At 47.9% G+C, this 26,723-nt stretch overlaps 3 protein-coding genes across 9 annotated transcripts in view; 1 reads left to right on the plus strand and 2 right to left on the minus strand.

The window, feature by feature from the left end:
* Nucleotides 1-1,891: 1,891 nt before the first annotated feature.
* On the minus strand, nucleotides 1,892-17,729 carry FBXW12 (F-box and WD repeat domain containing 12). Its single transcript, XM_059070903.2, is given in 5 exon segments — nucleotides 1,892-2,428; nucleotides 4,942-5,067; nucleotides 5,517-5,680; nucleotides 12,509-12,546; nucleotides 15,102-17,729. Coding segments are annotated over 5 exon segments (1,104 nt in total). The 5' UTR covers nucleotides 15,426-17,729; the 3' UTR covers nucleotides 1,892-1,976.
* CDK20 (cyclin dependent kinase 20) lies at nucleotides 12,090-25,999 on the minus strand. Of its 7 annotated transcripts, none has more exons than XM_067041168.1 (8): nucleotides 25,522-25,999; nucleotides 25,046-25,159; nucleotides 22,723-22,911; nucleotides 22,356-22,477; nucleotides 22,106-22,168; nucleotides 21,250-21,373; nucleotides 20,649-20,804; nucleotides 12,090-12,599 (listed from the first exon to the last, which is right to left on the minus strand). In XM_067041168.1, exons 1-8 carry the CDS (start codon nucleotides 25,594-25,596, stop codon nucleotides 12,585-12,587), a joined length of 858 nt encoding a protein of 285 aa, XP_066897269.1. In that variant the 5' UTR covers nucleotides 25,597-25,999; the 3' UTR covers nucleotides 12,090-12,584. The 7 variants fall into 7 exon arrangements, with proteins under 7 accessions (XP_066897269.1, XP_066897266.1, XP_058927754.1 ...); XM_067041165.1 differs by lacking the exon at nucleotides 12,090-12,599 and adding an exon at nucleotides 18,183-19,174 and having other exon boundaries at nucleotides 25,050-25,159; nucleotides 25,655-25,998; XM_059071771.2 differs by lacking the exon at nucleotides 12,090-12,599 and adding an exon at nucleotides 18,183-19,174 and having other exon boundaries at nucleotides 25,522-25,996.
* Nucleotides 25,691-26,723, plus strand: part of LOC136794738 (double homeobox protein 4C-like) — a 29,272-nt gene continuing 28,239 nt past the window's right edge. Inside the window, exon 1 of the mRNA XM_067041059.1 lies at nucleotides 25,691-26,166. Within this exon, the coding sequence (XP_066897160.1) occupies nucleotides 25,691-26,166 (476 nt within the window). The remainder of the gene's footprint in view (nucleotides 26,167-26,723) is intronic.

Here is a 26,723-nt window from a genome sequence, read left to right on the forward strand (position 1 = left end):
GTGGCCACCATCACCCTGACACCAAAACCAGACAAAGATGTCACAAAGAAAGAAAACTACAGGCCAATATCACTGATGAACATAGATGCAAAAGTCCTCAACAAAACACTAGCAAAGAGAATCCAACAGCACATTAAAAGGATCATACACCATGATCAAGTGGAGTTTATTCCAGGAATGCAAGGATTCTTCAACATATGCACATCAGTCAATGTGATACACCATATTAAGAAATTGAAGGAGAAAAACCATATGATCATCTCAATAGATGCAGAGAAAGCTTTTGACAAAATTCAACACCCATTTATGATAAAAACCCTGCAGAAAGTAGGCATACAGGGAACTTTCCTCAACATAATAAAGCCCATATATGACAAACCCACAGCCAACATCGTCCTCAATGGTAAAAAACTGAAACCATTTCCAACAAGATCAGGAACAAGACAAGGTTGCCCACTCTCACCACTCTTATTCAACATAGTTTTGGAAGTTGTAGCCACAGCAATCAGAGAAGAAAAAAAAATAAAAGGAATCCTAATCAGAAAAGAAGTAAAGCTGTCACTGTTTGCAGATGACATGATACTCTACATAGAGAATCCTAAAGATGCTACCAGAAAACTACTAGAGCTAATCAATGAATTTGGTAAAGTAGCAGGATACATACTGTCTTGATTACTGTAGCTTTGTAGTATAGTCTGCAGTCAGGGAGTCTGACTCTTCCAGCTCCATTTTTCTTTCTCAAGATTGCTTTGGCTATTCAGGGTCTTTTGTGTTTCCATATAATTAAAAAATTTTTTTGCTCTAGTTCTGTGAAAATGCCAATGGTAGTTTGATAGGGATTGCACTGAATCTGTAGATTGCCTTGGGTAGTTCATATCATCTTACCTCATGTGCCTACTTATCTCTAAGTGAGTGCTGAACACTGTATTTGAAAAGAGAGGCCTTGGGAGTTGTTAACCTTCTCCAGAAAATATTTTCATTTACTCCCACCCAGTAACTGTGCAGCTGCAGCCAGTGCAGGGACTGTTTACTTTCAGACCACCCTCACTCTTAGGTTGCAACTTGATAACCCACCCAATGTAAAAAGGATTCACAGGGCTCCATTCCTTGGTGGCCCTGCAGTCCAACTTTTGTCTACTTGGCTATTAAAGCTCTGCTCACCCCTTAGCTTTGTAGTAAATATCTCCAGGGCAAAAGCAGCCCCATTGTTAGGCTCAGCACTTTGATTTCTGCCATCTTCTGAATCTTGGCCTAGAAACCATTTGCTCTTTTTAGCTCTCTGACTTGATATATATTCTAATTTTTTTTTGTCCTTCACTGACAAGTATGTGTGAATCATGTGCTCTACCATTCCCAGGAGAGAACCTTAGTGGCTTCCTCTTCATCTATACAATATATTCTCAAATTGCTCTGGAGATGTTAATTATACTTATTCCAAAGTCTTCTTTAAACAGCTAGAGTTGTTTATGTGAAATGTTTCATCAGGTTTTACCTTTTTGTTTACAAGCTTAGTTCTTTTACAGAATTAGTTCTGTTTACATATGAAACTGTTCCTGGATGTCTGCTCATCTTGATATTTGGGATGCCAGTTTGCCCACACTTTCAAAGATGTCCTTCCCTCCAGGAGGATACTGCCCCCAGGTGAGAGCCACTTCCTCAATCTGCCAGCTAACACCCACTTTTGCCATTTCTCTCTGGCCAAATGCTCCCTCCCGATGCCCAAGAATCACCTCTAAAAGAAATGTCCTGGCAACAGAAGGCCTTCATCGTCTGAGGCAAATGCTTGCATTCTGTCGAACATGCCTCCATTTTCCTTTCAGTTGGGCCCTCGTGGAGACTTGAAAAGGGGGAAAGAAGGGTGAGAATGCAGTAGTGAGAAGGAACTGCAAGGGGAAGAAAGACTATGAGTAGAACCAGGAGACAGGAAAGCAGGGACCCATTAACAAGAAAACCCAGGCAGCCCACAGGACTGGACCTCACTCTGAGAGGGTGAGAGGCTGCAGAGATGGGGCCAGGGAAACAGGCTGTGGCACACTAGAGCCGAAGGGGGATGAGGAGTCTGCCTTCCACGTGGCAGGCAAGAAGAAGCTTGGGGGACCGAGCAGAATTACGTGGTCACTTGGTCTGCCATGTGGAGGGCCTGGCTTGAAGTGCCGCCTGGCACAGTGGTCTGGTGCCAGGTCCACAGACCCTGGGAAACAGCAGAGGTTCCTGAGAGCTGGGTCACTCACCAGCAGGAGGGGGCCTTCTGGAAAGTCACAGGTCTCCAATGAAGATGAGTATGTAGGCAGGCAGGAAGCTTGTTCACACCCATTCTCTGCTTTCCATACTTTGATCAGTCCCCGCTCGTCCATGGTGACAACCAGTTGCAGCCAAGGGTAAGTCACCAAATTCACCAGAGCTGCAGGCTGTAGAGGGCTCGACAGAGCTCCGTGCCTAGGCAACAACAAAATTAATGTAACAACTCACATAGGGCCCATTTATTTCCTAAACGCTTATTATTTTCATTCGTTCGACCATCACCCGGTGCACACTGGGAACGTGCAGGTGTAAAGGATGTGATCCCCGTCCTCACAGGCTGCACAGCATGGTAGGGAACACAACACAGAAGCAATGTTCTACCACAGAGGAGACAGGTGTGTCCTGGAGGAGAGCAGTGGCTGAGCGTGGGTGTTGAGACTGCCTGGGGTTGGTGCCATTGCAGGGCAACTGAGGGTGGGGTCCTTCATGTGCATTGGGCACAGGATGTATGAAGCACTCCCAGTGGTTACCTATGGCTCAACTGAAGAAGGCTGGGAAGGGAGGCAGGACCCAACACTACCCACCCTGCCTGGGATCTGGGCTGTGCTTGGGACCCAGGCTGTGCTGGGGACCTGGGCTGTACTTAGGACCTGGGCTGTGCAGGGCTGCATAAAGAGAACTTCCACATGGAGCATCTCACTTGGTCCCCAAGGAACCCAGGTTTACAGATAAGCTAATTCAGCCTTGTAGTTGTAAACAGTTTCTGTTGCATATTTGCAAAACTGCCCTGCTCAGAACATGCCCATCCCAGTAGTGTGCCCAGCAGTGCCACCGCGGGCCAGGCCTGGCGAAGGCCCATGCCCTGTCCATTAGCACAGAGGAAAATGACTGGTCTGAGATGGGCTGATTCCTGGATACATGGTCTCTCCCAGGATTCTGAAAGCTAGAACAGCGAGGTAAAGAGCCCAGGTCCAGCAGGCCCACAGCACATTAGGACAGGGCGTCAGAGAACCAGTCCTCTAACTGCTGTTTCTGAGTTTCTCAGAGTTGCCACATGGGGTTTTTTCCCAATTTGGAGTTATTACGGTTCTTTTTCTATCAGGTGTTATCATGTTAGCATGATCTTTTTCCAATCCTGATATCCCAGTATTCCATTCTTTTCTTTCTTCCCCCTCACATCAACAAATCAACAGTTGATTTCTGTTGCTTAAACAGCTAACAAGACTATTACTAGTAGGGACTCAGCACCGGTGACTGGCTCATGTCAACTAGGTCTCAGAGAATACACATTATTCACCAGTGGCTAGTAGTATGGAAGTGGGTAAGGAAGCAGTGAAACTCCCCTTCCCATTTCAGAATAGAAAGTAGCAACCAGGGGAACAGAGCACAGAAAACAGGCTACATACTGCATGACTCCAACAAAATGACTGAGCTTTTTAAAAATAAGATTGGAGATGTGTTCACAAAGAGGATTAAGGTTGGGAAGCAAGGCAGAATGGGTGCAGAGGGGTCTAGCCCTGTCTAACAGTCCCACACTGTGACCAATGGACCACACTAGAGTTCACAAACCACGGCCTGCAGCCAAACCCAGCCCACTAACCATTTTTGTATTTTCGTTAAAAAAAAAATCAAAGAATATTTCATGACACATGAAAAAACAAGAAACTCACATGTGAGTGTCCATAAGTACAGTTTTTTTGGAACATAGCCACTCCCTTTTTGTTTACCTGTTGTCTACAGCTGCTTCTGCATTTCAGCCACATAGTTAAGTAGTTGCAACAGGACCACGTGGTCTGCAAAGCCTAAAATAGTTGCTCTCTGGCCCTTTACAGAAAAGCTCTGCCACCCCAGCACCAAAGCTCTTTATGTTCAAGTCAAGCCCTTTTTGTTTTGGCAACTATGGAACCTCCCAGCCTTCAAGTCTTCTTCCTGCCCGAGAGCCCCTCATCAAAGCCTGTGTGGTCTCATGTCCACAGCCTAAGGTGGGTCTCTTTCAGGGCAACACAACTGCAGTGAAACAGAAACCAGCCATCTGCACCCATCAGTCACCAGAGACCTTCACTCGAAATTATGTCAAACATCACAATGTATATGAGGAAAATAAAGCACATGGAAGAGAAAAAAAAAACATGATAAACAAATGAAAAACTGACCGTGGAGGAAAGACATATGATGCAAATAACTGTATCCTTTAAACAACAAAAAAGAGCAATCAGAGAATATGAAAATGGATAGGAAAGCTTTTAACAATTAGTACCAACCAAGTTATCGAGGTGTTAGCACTTAAGTTTGTAAGTAGGGTGAGTGAAAGTTGCATTATCTGGGCAAAACCACCCAGAGGCTGGCATTGGCTCCAATATAGACATCACAGAACTAGGCATGGCAGCTGTCATCCCCTTGCATAAACAGCCTCCATCAGGCACTGCAAAAATGCCCATCTCCCTGAGGCAGGACAGCAGAAAGTCAAGGGCATTTGCGATCAATCAGACTCAAGTCTGAAGTGTGACCTGGCACAGTAACTGAGCCTCCTGCAGCTCAGATTTCTCATCTGTACAATGGGGCTCCCACTCCTCACCTCACAAGTTGGCTGTGATGGTTAAAAAGAATAAAGGCAAAGGGCCTTGCTAAGACTGAGGACATAGCAGCATCTGGTCGCTTCAGCAGCATCTGGTCACTTCTCATCCTGGCCCCCTCCTGGACAGCTCACCTCTTGCAGATCTCAGGCACACACAGTGCCATCTGACAACACAGTGCACACCACGGACTTCTCCCGCCCATCAAACCAGTACTCTTTGGTTGAGATGTAGCCCAGCTCATCTATCTCTCCTGAAAGAGAACACAGACTTGCCTTAAGCACACACATGGATGCCTGGGATGTGAACATTCAACCTGGTGAAGGGGAGGCAGGCAAGTCATTCCTCTTCTCTCTCAGGAGCATGACAGGTGCTGATTCTGGGGAGAGCAGTGGACAGAAAGAGCTGGGACTTCAGACTTACAATTTGGGTATCATGCCCAGGACTGCCTACCACCCACCAGCCATGTTACTGTGAACAACAGTTACAACATCCTTATCTCTTAGTTTCTGTTTCTTTCTACTCTGAAATAGATGTAATGATCTCTGTTATGATCAAATGATAACACAGATATAGAACATAGCAGGGTATGTCCTTATTATGTGGCATTTTCCAACTAATTGGCTGAAAAACCAAATCCCTGGAGATCTGGCCAGGGAAAGAGTGGGAATGCACAGAGTTACCACCTTCCCCACCCCGTACCTTTGTGCCCAGCAATGGCTTTGCAGATAAAGTCCTTCTCTGGTCACCCAGATTCCACTCGGAACTCCAGCTCAGATCGGCAGAGATAGTACTGTTTCCATGTCTGTGTGCCCAGGGTCGTCTGGGAGGCTTTACAGGAGGACCAGCGTCTCAGACACAGCTGCCTGAAACAAAGACCCACAGTCCCAGGCAGAACAGGAGTATTAGAAGGTGTTTTGGCATCAATAGGCCTAGCTTTGATTCCCAGCTTCACCATCTACTAGCTTGGACAACTCACTTTGCCTATGTAGCCCTCAGTTTCCTCCACCGTCAAATGGGGATAAGGATATGACACTGAATGAGTGCTCACCACATGTCAGGAATAGGTGCTTTTTGTGTTTCCAGTCAATCTATATAACAACCCCATCAAGTAGGTCCTCATCTCCATTTTAGACATGAGAGAGAGGTTAAACAACTAACCCAGGGTCATGCAGCCTTGGTCATGCAACTGGAACTCAAGAGTCTGCATTTTTTTGAAACCTCCAACTATTGTTGAACTGTCTATTTCTCCCTTCAATTTTGTCAGCCCTTCATGCATTTTGTTGCTTTGTTATTAGGTCCATATACATTTATAATTTTTAGATCTTCTTGATGGATTGATCTGTTTATTATTATAAAATATCCTTCTTTGTCCCTAGTAACACTTTTTGTCTTAAAGTCTGTTTTGTCTGATATTAGCATAGTCATTCTAGCTCTCTCTTGGTTGCTGTTTGCATGGTATATGTTTCCATTCTATTATTTTCAACCTGTATCTTTGAATCTAAAGTGTGTCTATTGTAGAGAGCATATACTTGGATATTTTTAATCCCTTCTGCCAATCTCTTCTTTTTCATTGGAGTGTTTAATCCATATATATTTGATACAACTGATAAGATAGGATTTACATATGTCATTTTGCTTATTTCTATGCATTTTTCCTTCTATTCCTCTGGTACTGCCTTCTTTTGTATTAAGTATTTTCTTTTGTCCTATTCCCTTGTCATTTCTTCAACTGTATATTCTTTTAGTTCTTAGTGGTTGCCTTGGGGATTACCGGATAAAATCTTAATTTATGACAATCTAGTTTTGATTAATATCAACTTAATGGTATCAAAAAACTTAGCTCCTGTGTAGCTCCATTTTATGCCCCTCTCATTCATGCTGTTATTGTCATACAAATTACATCTTCATACATTCTGTACCCAATGGAGAGTCACAATTATTGTTTTATGCAGTTGTTCTTTAAATCACTTAGGAAAAAAGGAGTTACAAATAACAGAATTCATTTATGTTGCCTTTTATATACACCCATATGGTTACTTTACTGGTGCTACTTTTTCACGTGGATTCAAGTTCCTGTCTAATGTCCTTTCATATCAATCTGAAAGACTCTCTTTAGTATTTTTTGTAGGGCAAGTCTACTTGCAACAAATTCTCAGAGCTTTTGTTAATCTGGGAATGTCTTAATTTTCTCCTTCATTTTGCTAGATATAGAATTCTTGATGACAATCTTTTTCTTCCCACACCTTCAATACATCAGCCCACTCCTTTTTTGGCTCCATGGTTTTTTATGAGAAACCAACTGTTAATCTCATTGGGGTTGTCCCGTACATGATGAGTTGCTTCTCTCTTGATGCTTTCAGGATTCTGTCTTTGGCTTTCAAGTTGGATTATAATGTGTCTCGAAATGGAACTCTTTTGACTTTATCCTACTTGCAGCTCACTGAGCTTCTGGATGTGTAAATTAACATTTTTCATCAAATTTGGGAAGTTTTCAGCCATATCTTTAAATACTTTCTACTTTCTTTCTCCTCTCATCAGGAACTCCCTATTATGTGTTGCTTGCATGCTTGGTGGTGTCCCACAGGTCTCTTAGGCACTATTCATTTTTCTTCATCTTTAGCTTCACTGCGTTCCTCAGACTGGATAATCTCAACTGACCTATATTCCAATTTACTGATTCTTTCTTCCTCCTGCTCAGATCTGCTCTTGAATTTTTAATTTGATATTGTACTTTCCTACTGCATAATCTGTTTAGTTTTTTTATAATTTCTCTTTATTAATATTCTCTATTAAATGAGACATTGTTCTCATACTTTGCTTTAGTTCTTTTTTTTCTTCTTATTTGTTGTTCGGTGTTGCCATGTAGACAAAGTAATTAGAAAACTGAATTTTCATGTGGATGTTCTAATTCTTTTTATTATTATTTTTAATTTTTATTTATTTTTAAAACATATTTATTGGAGTATAATTGCTTTACAATGGTGTGTTAGTTTCTCTTTACAACAAAGTGAATCAGTTATACATATACATATATCTCCATATCTCTTCCCTCTTCCCTTTAGTTCTTCTCACGTGGTTTCCTCTAGTTCTTTGCACATACTGAAATAGTTGATTTAAAGTCTTTGTCTAGTAGGTCTGATGCCTGGGCTTCCTTGGGGACAGTCTCTATTGTTTGCTTTGTTTCCTGCATATTAGCCACACTTTATTTCTTTGCATGACTTATAACTTCTGTTGAAAACTGAACATTTTTTTTTTTTTTTTTTTTTTGCGGTATGCGGGCCTCTCACTGTTGTGGCCTCTCCCATCGCGGAGCACAGGCTCCGGACGCGCAGGCCCAGTGGCCATGGCTCACGGGCTTAGTTGCTCCGCGGCATGTGGGATCTTCCCGGACCAGGGCACGAACCCGTGTCTCCTGCATCGGCAGGCGGACTCTCAACCGCTGCGCCACCAGGGAAGCCCGAAAACTGAACATTTTAAATAACATAATGTAGAACTCTGGAAATCTGATTCCACCCCACCCCCGGTTTGTTATTATTGCTGTTATTATTTTTTTGTCTGTTTAGTGAAGTAACTCTGAAAAGTTTCTGAAGTAACTCTGAAAGTCTGTATTCTTTGTTATGTAGGGCCACTTATGTCTCTGCTCAGTTAAATTAATGTGCAGTAATGAGAGGACAGAGATTTCCTAAATTTCTGGAACCACTAAGTTTCCTAGTCATTGCCAAAGGCTCTATGTGCAGGTTGGGGCATGTGTTCAACACTCAGCCAGGCAGTTGACTTCTCTGCCTTAGTCTTCACTTCCTGCTTCCACAGAACCTCAAGGTTAACCAGAGCTAAAAGTTTAGAGCCCTTTCATATCTTCCCTGAGATAGCACACAGCCCTGCACAAGCACTTGGCCTTCTAGATTCCTAGGAATGTGTTGGAGCTTTCCAAAACCCCTAAGAACATCACATTCCCAGCTTTTCCTTTTAAACTCTTTGGTTAGCCTATTGTTTCCTTAACTATCATTCATCAACTCTGAGTAAAGACTAATTAAAAAGTTAATCAATTCTCTTTAGTTGTCTTGACAAATGTCCCAAGGTAAAGGTTTTTCACACTGGGTGAACTCCAAGCAAGGTAAAATAAAGACAGCTTACATGTGAGCTCTTCCAGGAAACACCAGACAGGTCAAACAATGACAATTCTCTGGGAATAAGGCTTTGAAGAATCTCTAATCCCATTCTTACCCTTCCAGTGACTGCAGCTCCTGGTTTCACTGTGATTGTGAACTGTTGGTATTCAAGGCTAACACAAAGCTGGAAGGTTGTTATGGGAACAGAGCAAGTGAACACTTGTTGCTCTTACTGAGAATAAGCCATTTTTTTCTTGAATAAACACTTCCCAGACTACTGTCTCTGGTTAATTTCCAGAGTTCTGTAAAAGTTGATTTTGACAATTTATGCCAGTTTTCTCATTGCTTTTATGGAAGAGAAAATTTTCAGAAGTCATTAATCCTCCATTTTCCAAGAGTCTGCATCCTTAACTTGTATGTATCAGTAACTACTGTCAATTCTATGATAGCAACTCGCTTATAAGGTTGTTGAAGATAAAACATTAGCTCATCCACACTATGGAGAATACTGAATCCCCACCTAGTCTGTGGACCCCAAAGTGAGTGAGACATGGCCCTTGCCCTATGAGTACTTTCAAGCTGGTGGTTAGGAGGATAAGTAAAACCAAAATTCTGGAGAGATATGCTGAGTTTCAGAAGGGGCAGCCTATAGTGCCATGGGAGTAAAACACAAGGAGAGTGAACATCTGGGAGAGGATTAGGGAGGCCCCATGGACAAAGGCTTTCAAAATTTACAGTCACCAGAGTTGATACAGCATCAGAGGACTCCAGTCATATCTCACAGAGGAGAAAAAATGAGGCTGGGTGGGAAATAAGTAGCTCACAGCCCATGGTCCCAATAAGTACAACGCAAAGAGTTTCTCTCCATTCAAAGCCTATACACCCACTGAGCACCCATGTGTCAGGCTCTGTACTAGGCACTAGTGACCTTCTAACACACTGGGAAGGATCCAGTGCTTATGTCGGATATGGGTTTTCCTGTACTCACTGAAACTCCTGTACTCCTACCAGAAGTAGCATATTCACAGCCTGCAGGCAGAATGGGCATCCAGATTACCTTGTCTGGCCTGCATAGGATTGGCCTACATGAACTAGCTGCCAATACTTAAAAATCAAGAGATTTCATATACAAATTAGGTAAAAGAAGAAGATCTGTAACTATACTGAAATCAAATTCTCACCTGGAAAAATTTATCTGGGGCCACACAGAATGGTACTCCTCAGACAAGAATAAGTTTTCAGGGAATTCCCTGGTGGTCCAGTGGTTAGGACTCTGTGCTTTCACTGCTGAGGGCCTGGGCTCGATCCCTAGTTGGGGAGCTAGGATCCTGCAAGCCGCATGGCACAGGCAAAAAAAAAAAAAAAAAAAAAAGAACTTTCAGCTCCACCATGGCCTTCACCATCCCTTTTATCTCTTGGACTAAGAGGCTGAGTATCAGCTGCCTCACATCATCATTCTTATGTTGTTGATTTTCTTTTAGTTGAAATAAACAGAAAGGGAAATTTCTTGTACCCATATCTCAACCTAAACAGTGTGAAAATAAAAGCTAGACTAAGAAGATAATGTGGTTTAAGAAAAATGGGGGGATAACATTTCTTTGTGAAAGTGAAGTCTATTTCTGCATATTTAAGGCCATTATACATCAAACCATAAGTAGGAACCATGACCAATATTCAGAAGAAATAAAACCAAGTGATTTGACCAAAAAAAGGGCAGACTGTCAACAAGGCTGAAGTGTGCACGTGAATAAAGTATGAGATAAGCCTCTGAAATACAAGGATGTATCAAGTGAAAAAAACACCATGGCACCAAAAGCTTTCAGACAGCAGTTAACAGCAAAACAATCTACTGTACACAAACAAAACAATATTTGTACCTTAAACAAAAGCAAATATTTGCAATTTTACTTTTAACCAAAAATCTAACGCATAGTGTGTTAAAGAGATGGCAGAATTTAAAAGTCATGAAGCATTTTAAAGAAGTAACTTGCAGTGTTTTAAATTAGAATTATAGAGTACATATTAAAAACATATGACCAGTTAACCATGTTCACTTACTGTGTCTGTAAGAGTTTCTATGGGCCTGGAGAGTTTTGGGGCCTAGTACCCATGACAGGCACAACATTAGAAATGACACATGCATGTGACGATGCTCTTGGAATGCTGTTGCAGTTGTCCCAGTTCCAGAAACATAAACCCAGTGTTTTTTATATGAACATATGTCAAGGATACCATACCAAAGAATGACTGTATGCTAAAAAGAGTTTAGCACCAAAAACTATAAAACAGTAATGAACCAAAAACCCATTCGTGACTTGGCTTGCAGACAGCTGAAGAATCTGCTTGAGGAACCTGGAGGTACACACAATATGGTAACACATGCATACATGTGGGGGTTAGGTGATAAGCTGCTCAAGAGATTTTTTGAACTGCTGAAAGAAATATATTACTTATGTAACTCAAAGGGAAATTCCTACCCCAGCTTATCAGTAAAGATGAGAACAAAGACTAGGGTTTAGGGTTGGCATCCTACCCATTTCAACTGTGAGAATTGCCCTCCAAGGGCTTCCACAAATAGTTACACCAATTATGAGTCAACTCATTTATTTCTAGTGACACAGTGTCTTTGAGAATCACATTTGGCAAGACATTCTCTTGTCCACTTATCTACAGAGAAATCAATTTCCAGAATTGAATGTTCTGTGTAGAGTACATTCCCCAAATTGTAGAGCTAAAGACTGAAATCCAATAAAAGTTTCCGTACTTTAAAATTGACTAGAGATTAACACCATTTTTCTAATTAATATTATTAGCAATTTAAAAAATGAATAAAAAGCAACAAACAGAACAGTGCTGTATGATACTGAAAACTAAATATGGCAAGATTGGCATTCCACAATTCTCAAATTTATCAATTCACAGTTATTCTAAAAATAAAAACCATCAAGCAAAGATTCCCTCCATGTTTGGGGGAAACTTCATGTGAACAGTTGTTTTCCATCAGGAAAGACTAAAACTAAATATAGCTCCTAGTTGATAGTCAAGGCTATATAGTCTGTCCTATATTCTGCAAGAGGCAGAAGATCTGACACTTACCTCTTGGGACAAAAGAAAAGATGTCAGGTTCCAAAGGAGGAATGAACAGAAAAGAAAAATTTAATAATTTAATGATTAAAATATTTTTATTTTCTACTTTTAATTTTTTGAATTTTATTTAAGTTCTAATATCAAACATGCTTATATAACTATGTTGTTACAACAAAGTTGAAATCAAATAAATGTGGCTTATTTGTCTATTGATTTGTCTATCAGCCAGCTGCATTCAATTTGCTGTACATTTCTGCTCCTGAGTTTGGTACCCCCACCTACATCAACCTCCACTTGATTAACAAAATCGCTTATATTTCAATATACTATAAAAAAAGTCTCACACCCCCAACTAGGGAGGAGTTTCCTGCTGGTAAGGGCTGTGGATTGTCCCTTCTTGTCTACTTAAAAGAAACACAGTGAGTGCTGAAAAGTACACCCCTCTTTTCTTTGAGGGATACTCTCCTGAGCAGGCCTGGCTCTTCCTCCACTCACCTCCACAGTTCCTTGGTCCTTGAAGCCTCATTCCAGACCTAGAAGAGTATCTGGTCAGTCAACATGGAATTAGTGCCTAGCCTGCCAGGCCCTGTGGAGGGGACAGAGAGCTAAATGAGACCCAGTGCTTGCACTCAAGAACACACACCCTGGGGAGTTAGAGACAAATTCAGATAATCAAATAAAACACACCAAATAATGAATGACAAAGGAGAGAATGACCAACTCAACTGGAGCCAAGGGGTTCAGAACTAATTACTGATCAACTCCTGAAGGATGTGTAGTTATCCTCTAAGAAAACGGCTGAAGCATTTCAGGGAGAAAAAGATACATCTGGGCAAAGATTCAGAAGTATGAAAAAGATGATGAATAAGTTGCCTTAATCAGAACAGAGAAAGGAGCTGGAGACAGGCTTAGACCAGCTCTTGGAAGTCAGAAGGGCAAAAACAGTGAGAAGTCACTTGAGAACTGTGAATGGAAGAGTGGCAAGTCAAACTGTGTTTTAGGCTGCTATGAGAAGGAAGGACTTGGAGACTTCCCTGGTGGTCCAATCGTTAAGAATCCGCCTTCCAATGCAGGGGGCATGGGTTGGATACCTGGTTGGGGAACTAAGATCCCACATGCTGGGGCAACTAAGCCCATGCGTGCTCTAGAGCCCGTGTGCCACAACTAGAGAGTCCGTGCACCACCAACAAAAGATCCCTCGTGCCACAACAAAGATCCCATGTGCCGCAAATAAGGCCCGATGCAGCAAAATAAAAAAATAAAATAAAATAAAAAGACTCTGAGCTTCCACTGTAGGTGGCATGGGTTGGATCCCTGGTTGGGGAAGTATGATCCTGTAAGCCACGTGGTAGGGCCAATTTTAAAAAAAGAGAGAGAGAAGGAAGGACTGGAAACGAGGGCAGAGCAGCAGCACCCATAAGAAGGCTGCTGCAATGGAGTAAATTAAAGCTTTGGCTAAAGGGATGTCCCAGAGATGCCAAGGTGGAGGAACAGAACTGCTACCTGGGGAGGAAACACAGGCCCTATTCCCACAAACTGCTCTCTGCAGAAGTATCTGGAAGAGGCTCAGGTGGCCCTGGGAAGGGATCAGAGTACCCTGCCTCCCCCTCCCTCAGGCCCACACCTGCATCCTGGAACTTCTTGGCCTCTCCAGCTGGGCCACCCTGGATTCTGGAGCCCATACAGCTTCAGTAGAAACCACTCTGGAGCTTTCTGTGGCCCAGACCTACTGAGGGTCCCATCCAGATACGTGGCTTTCTAGGCCCTGGCAGAAATAACAACCACCCTGTCTGAGCCCAGGTTCCTACTTCCACAGCCCTCACTCTCCCGAAATCAAAGTTTCTCAGTCCTTAAGAAATCTTTTTGGCTAGCAGGAATGTAAAGTTGATATTTTGCAATAATAAAACCAGGAAAGAAGATTTCCGCATTTTTTTTCTATAGTTCCCAGTTCAAAACCCAACTGAGATGTTCTTACTTCTCTAACGTAAAATTACAGTATGTAATATAACCTGCAAAATGGGTGTCACCCACCTTGGAGAATGCCTCTGTTAGATGCTGATCTTCATGATGACACTAGGAGGCAGGGTTTACTGACCCCATTTTACCTAACAGGGAAACCAGAACCTGGAGAAGTTGCTGCTATCAAAAGGTAAAAGGCACCTCCCTTTCAAAATCTGCTGGGAGACTACCTGGGTGACCTCAGCCAACGAACTCAGGCATGATACTCACTTTCCCTATTGGTAAAAATGGGGTTAACAACCCAGTATTTTACTTGATACATTTAAGTTATAATTACACAATTCAGGTGAGGGTCTGTTTATTAATCTTCTTATAAAATGATATAACAATGTATTTTAAAAGTAAAGAAATTCATTTACTCAACAAACATTTATTTAGAGTACACTAAATATCAAGCCATACGCTGAGTGTATACACACAGTGATCATACAGTGGTTATACACACAGTGTTGCAAGAGACAAAAGAATGAGTCTAGCAGGGGTAGGGGGTGGGGGGGAAGCAAACATTTAACAAGTACAGTATGTGATCATTTAGTTACAGTTGTGTTGAGTAAGAGCACAGAGCAGGAAGAGCTCGGAACACAACAGGGGCAGAAGCGCAGATCAGCCTAATGCACTAAACAGGGACTTAGGGCGCACAGGCAGTACAGCTCGACTGGCTGGGAAGGGCCAGGTGGAGCCCGCAGGAGGAGGTGCCACTCACGGGGAGAGCACAGCTTTCCAGGCAGGCCCCAGAAGGAAATTCCAGAATATTCCAGAAGAGGTGGGGATCCCTAGGCCAATCTTAGGGGTGAACCGTGTTCACAGGTGCCCAGTGCAAGCCCACTGCGCAGGAGCTCTGGACACACGGAGGGACGGAGGGATAAGAGGCTTTTAGAGCGACCCCTTCATAGGTCGCCGAGGTCGCCACCCCGGGGACCAAGGGCGTCCTCTGCAGATCGCAGATTCAGGGCCATTCGACGCCCCCTCCCAGATTTGGGAAACTGAGGATCCGAGGGGACGGGCCGACCGTGGACACGCCAGTGACCACGAGCCCAGCCTGCCTCCCGCCTGGGACAGGACGCACTACCTTGTCCACCTGGGCGACACAGAGCATGTCTCGGGCCTCCAAGAAGGAGAAGACGTGCAGCAGCTCGTGCAAACCCACCTGCAGCTCCACGGCGCCCGCCCGCGTGGCTGCCTGGGTCCCGCTACGCCTTCCGTGGGCTTCCGCCCCAGCAGGCCAAGCCCCGCCCACTCGCTTAATCCTCGCCCAGCCTCCGCGCTTCCGTTCGGAACAGCTGTTCCTACTAATCCACTCACCAGCCCCGCTTCTACTTGGCCTCAGACTGGCTTCTGCCCTTGTCCTGACATTACCTGAGGCCCTCTCCCACCCGCTTATACTGACATTCATCCTCGTTCTGACCTTCGCCCTGACCCTCACGCGGGACCTTGTGGTGCCCCTGAACCCAGCACATCCTGAGCCCTTGCCCTGGTGCTGGCCCTTATCCAGACCTTGACCGTCTTCCTCAACCTCGCCCTAATCGTCACCCTTGACTTCACTAGTATCTGACATCTACCATACTCCTGTTCCTACCCGCACCTGACCCTGACTCACCCTAATACACACCTTCATCCTGAGCTTTGCCCTAGCCCTGACCCTGGCCTTCACAATCACCTTCAGAATGACCCTCAGCCTCCATCTTACACTGGCACTGGTCCTTGCTCAAGCCCTGGCCCTGGTACCTCCCTCATCATGGCCCCTGCCCGGGCTCTCACCCTACCTAGCCTTAGCCCCAACCCTGGACCTCACCCTGGTTTTGGTCGTGACCCTGGCCAAGATCAGATCAGAGTTAGTGTAAGAGTGAAGGTCATGATCAAGCTCAATGTCAGAGCAGCCAGAGTCACAGTCAGGAAGTGGGTAAGATCAGGGACAGAGTGATGAAGATAAGAATCAGAGTGAGGGTGAGTATCCAGTTATAGGTATAATTCTATGTCAGGTTAAGGATCAAGATACGAGAATGGTCAAGGTCATGTTGTCAGAATCAGGTTCAAGGACAAGGTCACTATGAGGGAAATTTTAGATCCAGGGTTAGGCTCAAGATCAAGTTCAAAATCGGTGTGAGAGCCAAGGTTAGGATCAGGTTGAGGCTCCATTAGAGAGGATCAGTGAGAGGATGAATGTCAGGATTAGGATGATGGTTATTGTCAGGGTGAAAGTAAGATTTAAAGTTGGATTCAAGTTGACAGTGGATGTCCAGTTCCGTGTAGGATTCAGGGTCAAGGTGAGGGTGAGGTTGATGTTCAGGATTAGTCAGTGTCAGGTTCAGGGTAAAGATCAATGTGAGGTAATGTCAGGGTGAGCATGTTCATTGTGAAGGTGAAGGTCAATTAAAAGTCAAGGTGGGTTCCTTTTCTATTGCTGCTGGAAGGAATTAAGTCCTCCTCCTCCAACTCTCCCTCCCCCCAACCCCCATTACATTGGCCCAATCTGCATAATCCAGGATACTCTTTCCATCTCAAAGTCCGTACCCTTTAATCATATTTGCAAAGTCCCTTTTGTGTGTAAGGCAATGTATTCATAGGTTAGAACATGAGCATCTTTGGTGGGGGGACATTATTCTGCTTACCACAGAGGGTCAGTTTGGTTTATAGTCAAAATCAAGTTCAAGGTTAAGTTTCAAAGTGAGGATGGGTCAAGATGAAGGTGATTGGGCTTCCCTGGTGGCTCAGTGGTTGAGAGTCCGCCTGCCGATGCAGGGGACACGGGTTCGTGCCCTGGTCCGGGAGGATCCCACATGCCATGGAGCAGCTGGGCCCGTGAGCCATGGCCGCTGAGCCCGCGCTCCGCAACGGGAGAGGCCACAACAGTGAGAGGCCTGCGTACCGCAAAAAAAAAAAAAAAAAAAAAAAAAAAGATGAAAGTGATGCCAAGTGTGAGTCCATATTGTGTGTGAGGCTCAGCATTAGGATGAGGACCCAGGTCAGGGTGAAATTGAGGTCTAGGTCAAGATGAGTGAGTGTCAGGATCAGGATTACGGTCAGGCTTGGGGTGCAGACTAGTTTCAGCTTGAGTGTACAGTGTAGTTCAGCATCAAGGCACAAGATCAAGGGCAGGGTGGGTCAGTATGATGGTCCTTGTCAAGGTGAGGATTCAGTCTTAGGGGCAGAGTGAAGTTGAGGGTCAGAAACAGATTGAAGGTGGTGAGTATCTCATTTATCACAGTATTCACAATCAGTGTGAGAGAAGCTGTCATTGTCAAAGATAAGTCAAGTTCAGGGCAAGTGTGAGGGACATGTTAATGGTCAGGATCAGGATTATAATGAGCATCAAGGTAAGAGGAATGTCAATTAGAGACTCAGGGTTACGGTGAAGATGAGAGCCAAGTTCATGGACAAGGTTTAGTTCTAGGTCAAACGGGGTCAGAGTTTGGGTGAGGGTCACAGTCAATGCCAAGATCAAAGCCAGGCATGGGTGGGGAAGGGGCTGGCAAAGAATTAAGTGAGGGTGAGAGTCAGTGTCTATGTCAGGGTCAGGGTGATAGGGTCAGGTTAAGTGTAAGGTTTAAGGTCAAGGTGAGGGTCAATGTCAGGGTGGAGTAAGCTTTAGTCTTTGTGAGTGGAACTGGCTGAGGGTCAGTGGTCAGGGTTTGGGTACAGACTTGCATTCATATGGAGGTGAGAGATACCAGAAACTGAGCTAGACTGAAGCTTAGAGTCTACAGATGTGGCTGGACAAACAGGCAGAGGCCAGATCCTTAAAACATCTTTAAAGACAAATGAGACACTCAGACTCTTCCCTAAAAGCAACAACTGGAGTTTACTGTGCTTTGCCCTCTAAGAGCTTGGAGGGCAGTGACTGTGGCACTGTTAGTCACCTCTGTGACTGCAGTGCTTACAGAATCTATCCACATGAGCACAAAATGAATATTTTAAGAATAAAAGATTGCTAAGAATAAGTTTCTCTGATTTATCTGTTTTTATCTATCTGTGAACCAATGCCACATTACTTATTTATTACAGCCCTATGATAGTCTTAGTATCTGACAGGGTAAGTCCTTTCATCATTTTTTGCCTTTTCTTCTGCTTCCGCTTCCTCTTAACCCTTTCATTTCCATAGATATTTTAGAATTGGCATACCAAATTATTTAATAAGAAAAATAAGAGCCAGTTCAGATTGTATTGGGATTTACTGAATTAACAAATGAGTTCCAGGAATGCCTGTCTTATTTGCCCAGCATCTGAGTTCAGAGGAGGCCCATGTGGTCCAGGCTCACCCGTATCCTGAGGGTGATGTTGGTAAACCAGCTTAAGGTGTGGAGGGTCACTTATTGGGTCCCCAACTTGAGCCATTCCTGGGTCCTGATTTCTGCCAACTCACCTCCAAAAGGGAGCTCTGTCACATGAAGCACCTAGCAATCCCCCAAGAGTAAAGTAGCCATGAATGGGGCCACTTTCCCAGTGACCACAGAGAAGCAAGGGCCAGGGGATGATGCTACCTCAGCTACTTCCCTCAACTGGAAAGGAAGAGGGGCATACATCACATAGAATTACAGGGGGGTTTTATAATAAATCTCAAAAGTGAACTAGTGTTTAATGTCTCTGAGAACAAAATCAACCCAAACTTTCCTTCCCACTTGGATTTCCGACATGAGGACATCCTACACTCAGCACTCCCCCAAATGGCTCTACCAGGACTGTCCCCAACCAGGAAGGCAGCAACTAGAGAACCAGCCCCATGGCAGGCATGACAGCGGAACGCACTGCCTCCTTCTGATGGATCTGTTACCAGCACACAGATGGGAGGCCGACAGCACAGGCCGAGGGTCCCCTCTGCTGAGGCTGGATGGCCTGGCCAGGAGCAGGACCACTGTGGCCGAACCAGGCCGGAGCAGAAGAACAAGAGGCCTGGCTTGTCTTGGGGAGGGAAGTGGGGGACACACCGGTGGGTCCTGGCCCAACATCTCAGCCCTCCAGGATGAAGGGCCGAATCAGCTCCGGGTTCAACAGCGACTCCTCGAGAGGCCGGTCCACGTGGAAGTCATGGACGTGGGGGGGTCCTGGGGGGGCCTTGAGGGCAGGTCCCCCTGGGCGCTGAGGAATCGGCAGCTCCGAGGGGTGGGCAGGCAGGGGAGCTGTGAAGAAGTACCGGTGCAGGAGGGCCTGCGGGTAGCAAGCAAGGAGCAGTAAAAGGAAACTGGTCACCTCCCCGTCCCAGCTTCAGCCACTTCCCTCGGGGGAGGAGATGTGAACATTGCCCTGAAGAGGATTTTTCCTTCATCTGTTCATCGTTCAGGTGACTCCAACACCTCTGAGTGCTCACTGTTTGAGCACTGCTCCAGAGACAGGAGATACAGCGGTAAACAGAACAAAGAGCTCTGCCTTCAAGTTTTCCACATAGTGAGGGGTGGGGGTAATAAACACGATAAAGAAGTAAGACAAACAGTGCATCAAATGATTAGTGCTGTGGGAAAGAGAAAGTATGAGGGGGGAATGAGGAATACTAGAGGGGCTGCAGGCCTGAAGAATGGTGAGGGGAGGCCCCTGGGAGGTGGCGCTCAAGCAGAGACCTGAAAGGTGAATGAGTGAGGCCTAGGGACAGAAATGCACAGAACCCCAGGACATGGAGGAGCCCTGGGGCCCGAGGGGAGTGAGCAAGGGGAATGGGAGCTGGCAGAGTCACAGAGGTGATGGCCCCGAATGTGTGATGCCTGTGGGCCACTAGGACCTGGCTTCTCCTCTGAGGGAGCCCCAGGAGGGCCCTGCAGGCGAGGATGCGACAGCCTACCTGGACAAGTTCCCTCCCTCTGCCACGTGGAGGAGAGACTAACTGGGCAGGAGAAGCAGATTCTGGGAGGCAATGGGGGGGTGGCGGCGCTTAGACTGGCGGCAGCAGCAGGGGGCTGAGAGGTGGTCAGTTGGCCTCAGTACACTCTGAAGGTGCTGCTGACATGGGAACTCGCCAGGGGCATGTGTAAACACACACTGCTAGTGCCGAGGGCAGGGATGGGAGGCTGCCATGAGGCCAGATGGACAGGTACACCCGACAGAGGCCCTCACTCCATCAGCCATCAGCCCATGGTCCTCCCCTCCTTCCCTGCCTTCCAGCCACAACTCACCCCTCCTGGGTCCTCCTCTCCAGGCCTCTGCTCATCATTTCTCTTGGGAAAACAGCACCCCATGCTTAAACTTGCCCTTCTCCAGGAAGCCTTGCATGACCCCAAAGTCAGTCCCAAAATCCCTTCCCTCGGCTCCCACAGACTGACAGCCCTGCCTCACCACAGGGTGGAGACCCCACAGGCACAAGCCACGTCTGTTCACTCTGGACCAGGGTCCAGGACAATGCTCAGCACATGCCAGATGCTAGTAAATTCTTGTTGAAGGAACGAAGGGATGAAGAAGCGAATCACCAATAACCCGAGACTCACTCTTCTGCGAGGTGTGCATGCCCTTCCAATGGGCCACCCCTGGCCACCTGCCCTCTAGGGTCCACTCAGGAGAGGCACACCTGCCCTGCACCCTCCTACCCCTGGCTCCAGGGGTTCTGGTCCCAGCCCATCACAGGTTCTGAGAATCTCAACCTGCTGGGTCAAAAGGGCACGGACGAGGAGGGTCAGGGCAACGGGTGTCACCCTACCTGGGAGGCTGCAATGCGCTGGCATGGAGGGTAGAGGAGGAAATGCCCCAGCAGGTCCAAGGCCTCGGGAGAGGCATCGGGCAGCACCTCCTCCAGAGGCACGGGAGCCTGCTCCTTGAATGAGATCTTGTTGTAGTCAGGCAGGTCCTTGATCTCCTGGAGGAGAAGGGGGTCCATCAGGGCCGGCACCCACCCCACCAGCCCCCTTAGGTGTCAGTTCTCGCTCCCTGTCACCTACCTGCTCCCATTCACTCATTACTCCCCCATCCATGCACCCCTGCTCACACGTCACTCATGACATCACGTGCTCACTCAGTCCTTCAGTCCTTCCTCCACATCTCAGGCGCCTGCTCCATGCCCAGTTCGGTTTGGATGCATGTGTGCTGGGGACAGGTGGGAAGGGATAGGGCTTGGGCCCTGGCCCTCTCACCTCCAGCAGGGCAGGGGTGGAGGAGACCCCACGCTGGGCCAGGACTGAGGTCCGGGAAGTCAAGGAGGCATGGGGCCATGAGAGAGAAGGTGCGGGGCAGGGGAGTCACTAGCTATTGGGGTAATAGAAGTCACCCGCCCCCACCCCTCCCCACTGTAGGCCCCTGCAAACCGGCCAGACTTGAGGACTGGGGGTGCCCAAGATTCGAAGCACACAGCAAAGCTGTTCAATGTCATTCTCCCCTGGGAAAAGGGGGGACCCGTTCAACAGCTCCCCCAGGATGCAGCCCACAGCCCTGCAGATACAGAAACCAAACAACTCAGAGATCTCACACCATGGAAACAGATCTCCCCACACCAGTACCCACACCTCACACTGCGGTCCAGATACCCACAAAGTAGACTTAAGGCTTCATAGCTAAGGATACAGATCCCCAAACGGTCAAAGACTTCAAGCCTAGAACACAGAGCATATCCCCCTCTCTAAGCAGCTCTCAGGCCTCAACTCTGGAACACACATCAACCCCTCAATAGTTCTGAGACTTCTCAGAGCCTCACATTCTGGGACACACTGCCACCTCCTCCCATTCTGGGGCAGACTCCAAAACGGCCCCCAAATCTCAAACTCTTAGGCGTATACAAACCTACCCCCAAATAAAGGTTCAGGGCCTTCATATCCAGGAACCCAGGCCTCTAGATAGCTCAGGAACATTGCATCCTGGGATATCACCCCTTGCACAGCCGCTTAGACACCCCATGCCTCGGACCACCTCCCCAACCTCAGCCCAGAAGCTTCCTACTGGGACAACCACTCTGATCCCACTTGACCCCTCTCAGCTCAAAACCGTCATGGAGAGGAACACTGACTCCCAAACTCCTCAGAGATACTCTAACCAGGGGAGACACCCCCATGGCAACCTAGAGCTCACGGCAGGAAAATCCCCCAAATGGCATAGAGACCTCAATGCCCAGGAGGAAGGTGACCCAACGACCCACATTCCCCCTTTCCCAGCCCATAGGAGTCTCACCACAGGTCGACACCTTGATCATACTGGCGGGCACCATACAGGAGCTCAGGGGCTCGGTACCACCTGTGAGAGGAGGGCAGGTGGTCACAGCCAGGTCACCGGTCTGTCAGGAAGCTGCCTCGGACGGTCATCCTGGCACCCACACCAGCCCCAAGAGCACTGTTTGGACAGAAGGTTCAGAAGCATCTCTTCCCAGGAGGGTTGGAGCCTGTCTATTGCCAGGTCCTGCTTGGGAACTGGTCCTCCCTACCTGGTGGCCACCTGGTGCGTGTAGAGACGGCTGCCATCTGGGGAAAAGACCCGGGCCAGGCCAAAGTCCGCTATCTTGAGCTGGCCCGAGGCACTGATAAGCAGGTTGGCTGGTTTCAGGTCCTGAGAGCACCAAAAGAGGCATCAGTTCCTCCAGAGCCCCCTCAGGACCTTGGGACAGGAGGGCTTGGCAGGCTGGGCACCCAGGTCAGTGCAAGACCCGACCTCCTCCAGGGCCCCAGCCCTGGCCTCCTACCCATAGGCCCTGCCCCCTCTGTCCCTTTTCTAACCATGCCCTTCATCAAGGGCTGGCCTACCCACAGCCCAGCCACTCCCCCGGTCCCACCCCAGCCCATGCTGGAACTGACCCGATGCACAATGTTGTTGGCATGGCAGAAGGCGACCCCCTTGAGCAGCATCTGCAGGTAGCTCTTGACCTGCGCCTGGGCCAGCGGCCTCTGGGCGTGGCGCACCACCTCAGCCAGATCTGACAGCATGAACTCGAAGGCCAGCACGAAGCCTGCGCCATGCGGGAACACGGACTTCAGCTGTACCACCTGCAAGTGGGGCATCCCGTCAGCCTCAGACTTACATGGCTCAGGCTCTCTCTTGGACCCTCAGCCCTTGCACCAACAGAGGACCAGGCAGGCAGAGATGGTGGCATGAGATCTGAGCTCAGAATCAGGGAGCTTGGTGATCTCTTGCTTCCCTCTCCCAGAAGAAGGCAAGTCCCTACTCTAATGCTCCAGTAAACACTCAGGGAAAAGGAGGTCTAAGAAAGGCGATTTAGGGCAGTGTCTGGTCCCCCACCCAGCCCACGAACTGGAAAATCACCTGGAAACACACACACACACACACACACACACACACACACACACAGGTGATCACAACTCCTAGCACTGGGAGAGCAGGAGACATGTCACACATACTTCCTGAGGGCCCACAAGGTCACAAGGGCAGGCTGCACAGTAGTGAACAGAAGCAAGGGCTGGTGGGTCCTGAAGGACTTTAACGAGTTCAGGGGACAAATGACTGACAAATGATCAAACAACAAACATATAGGGTATTTTGATGAAGATTCTGATGAAGAAAGAAGAGAAGGCATCTGGGAAGGAGCTCTGGGCCGGGGGACAGCAAACACAAGGCCCAGAGGTAAGAACAGGAAGGAAGCTGCTCTGTTCTGTACTCCTGGAGCCTAGACAGTGCTTATCACGGGAGAGACACTTAAGAAGCTGTGAATGAATGAAAAAAGAGGCTGGAGTGGGGTGGAAGCAGATGGTGACAGTTCTTTCAGAGTGAAGAGAAGCCTCTGGAGCTTTTCAAGCCAGGGAGTGGATGATTTCATGTACATTTTTTGACTGTGGAGTGGAGGCAGTGGCGGGTGGGCGGGGGGGCAGGGGATCCTGCTGTAGTCGTTCTGATGAGAGGTGAGGATGGCCTGGGCCAGGGTAAGATCTGGAGTGTTTTAAAGATAGACTCTTCAGGCCTGCTGATGCACAGGACATGGAACCATATCACCAGCTTCCTATGGGCCCTCCACCTCTCCCACACACAAGCTGTCAGCAAAGCCCTTTTACTTTCCTCAAGAAACAAGAATGGCCATATTGCTGTTCTTCTGATGTTGAGGGTAGTAGACACTCATTTTACAGATTGGGACAAACAAATACATTCAGATAATACCCAAAATTATACTGAAAAAGACAGCAAAAGAAAAACTCTTATCACCTATAGTCAACCTTAGGAGTCTATTCCACCAGACTTTACAAGAGACATGGCACACACAGACATGTATTCGTATATATATACAAAACCAAGATGACACATGCAGTTTTATAACATGCTTGTGTCACCCAATATATCAAGGACATCTCCAGAGAATAAGAAACAAGTCAGAGTATCACCCACCCTTAGGTGGGTGGACCTACCCTTGTCACTCCCCAGGAAGTTAAGCACGTCCTCTACTCAGGACATGGACAAGAGAGAATACCACAAAGAGAATGAAACTGGGTGTGTGAGGTGTCTCTCCTAGTGTGCCCACAGCCCCTCCCAGGCCTGTCACAGCACAAACCACGCCAGATGGGCGCTGTAGCCTTTGTCCATTTCCCCTACCACACTTCAGTTCTCAAGAGCAGGGTAGGGGCTGATTTCTGTGTTGCCAGTGGCCAGTAGAGGGTAGAGTCTATGGGAGGCACCAATGTTAAACCGTCCTGATTCTGCGATCAGACCTGGGCCAAAGCCTCCACAGACAAGCAGAACAAGCTGAGCACCCATAAGCTGCTGGCTGTGCCTCCTCCCCTGGCCTGAGATAGGGAGAGCCTGAACATGCCTTGCGGAGCAGAGGACAAAACTCAGAAGGACAATATACATAAAGCAGTTAACCTGGCATGCAGAACATAACAGGAGCTCGACAGGTGGCAATTATCATTATCATCAGAAATCACTAAGTGTTTTGAGAAAAAAGGGATAAGTTAGTGAATGAGCGAACGAGTACGCGAAGAAATAAGTGAGTGAACGAGAGGGAATGAATGAGTGAAGTAACTGGGTGAACGAGGGTGAACAACAAGTGGAGAAGAAAGGGAGTGAGTGAGGGGTGAGGAAGCAAAGGAGTGAACAGAGTGACTGCAGGACCTCAGAGTGGGAGTGAGTGGAGGTGGGCGGGAACCAGCACCTCAGAACACCAGCCCCACTCACATACTGACTGTCCTCGATCTCCTGCAAGGCCTTGATCTCCCGCAGGGCCTGGCTGGGGATGCCATCCTCCAGCCGCCGCAGGGTCACCTTCTTCAGGGCAACGATCTCTCCAGTCTGTTTGGGACAGGACGCAGACACTGCAGCCCCATCCCCGGTTGGAAGAGGGGATGCGACGCTGAGGCCTGAGGCCCTCGTGGGGGTGGGACGCGCCCCCCACCCCGTGCTGGAGGGAAATCAGGGCCAGCAGGCGCAACGCTGAGCGAACAGCTCAGAGACATCTACGCCACCCTCCTAGGGGGCACTCGCCGGAAGAAAGCACCGCTGGTAGCTCGCCGCAACCTGGACGCCCTCCACTCAAGAGAGCAAAAGATGCGGGAACTCGCCACGAAAAGCTGCGGGGAGGCAAGAGCTCAAGCGTGGGTCGGGAAAACGGGTAGATCTCAATGGAACCGAAGGAGGAAGGGCTGGGTGCTCACCTCCACATGCTTGGCCTTGAAGACGATGCCGTGCGTGCCCTCCCCAATGCGGCCCAGGATGCAGTACTGCTCCATAGCCCTCTGCCAGACACCCGGACCCTCCGCAATCACAGCCCCTCCCCGGCACCCGTACCTTTCCGCATTAGCCCGCCCTGCCTCCCGCGCCCAGATGCGGCTGACTAGCAACGGCGCAGGAAAGAGCACAGAGGCCGGGAGGCCGAGGGCAGCTACAGGTGGCGTCCGGGCCTGTCTGCGCCCTCCCCTAGGCCCTCGCCATCACGCCTCAGTGCGCTTCATTCGGCGGAAATCACCCGTGCGCAGACCGTGCCAGCGGGAGCCACAGCCACCGCCGACCCCTCGCGGCACCGCTGGGAGTCACGTGACGAGAGACGCCAGGTTACGCAGAGGGGCGGGGGCATGCAGCCTGGGAGCAAAGTGGAACAGCCTTGGGAGCGGCCTACATACGCGGGAGGGTGGAGCCGCTCTCCGAGGTGGAGGGGGCGAGCGGGGCGAGCGGGGCGAGCGGGGCGAGCGGGGCGAGCGGGGCGAGCGGGGCGAGCGGGGCGAGCGGGGCGAGCGGGGCGAGCGGGGCGAGCGGGGCGAGCGGGGCGAGCGAGACGACGGCGCCGAGGGCGGGGCCGAAAGGTGACGGGGCGGGGCCGGCTCCTCGGGCAGGCCAGGGTACCCTCGCCCCCATACCTAGAGGGGCAAGCTTCCACCTATGAGAACCCACAGGTGCCATTTCCACCTATGAGCCCCAAAGCCAATGATGATTGAAGCGAGACCGGTTCGGGTCTGCATTGTGGAGGGAGCGTCAGTTGGCAAAAGGGCTTCTCATGGGGAAACATTTGGAGGAATTTGCAGCCTGAGTGATTTTTAAGAAGTTCATGCCATGAAAGGAAGTTGACAAAAAACACAGCTCTTTAAACTTCTGAAAAGGTGCTCAATCTCATACACAATGAGATAAATGTAAAATAATCGACAATTTTCTATCTTTGGGATAGCTAAAGATCTAACAGATCTAACAGTCCATTTAATCTTGGAGAGGCAGCAGTGAGTGGTGAAGCAAGATCTTAATCCCCTGCCCAGGAATTAAACCTGGGTAGCCTGTATGAAAACCAGGAATCCTAGCCACCACACCCCTTGGCTCTTGCCCCCTGTGAAAAATGCATTTCTCATGGAGGCAAAACTGTAAAAACAGG

The sequence above is a fragment of the Kogia breviceps genome, chromosome 8 (assembly GCF_026419965.1).
Source record: "Kogia breviceps isolate mKogBre1 chromosome 8, mKogBre1 haplotype 1, whole genome shotgun sequence".
In the NCBI taxonomy this organism is placed as follows: Eukaryota; Metazoa; Chordata; class Mammalia; order Artiodactyla; family Physeteridae; genus Kogia; species Kogia breviceps.

What these genes read in the sequence shown, in the direction of transcription:
- CDK20 (XM_059071771.2), bottom strand. Translation starts at nt 25,596, where the DNA reads ATGGAGCAGTACTGCATCCTGGGCCGCATTGGGGAGGGCACGCACGGC. An exon ending in CCAACAACATTGTGCATCGG is followed by an intron (nt 22,478 to 22,722) that starts GTCAGTTCCAGC and finishes TGGTGCTCTCAG; the next exon opens with GACCTGAAACCAGCCAACCT. An exon ending in CCAGTCCTCAAGTCTGGCCG is followed by an intron (nt 20,805 to 21,249) that starts GTTTGCAGGGGC and finishes CTTCTCCTCCAG; the next exon opens with GAGATCAAGGACCTGCCTGA.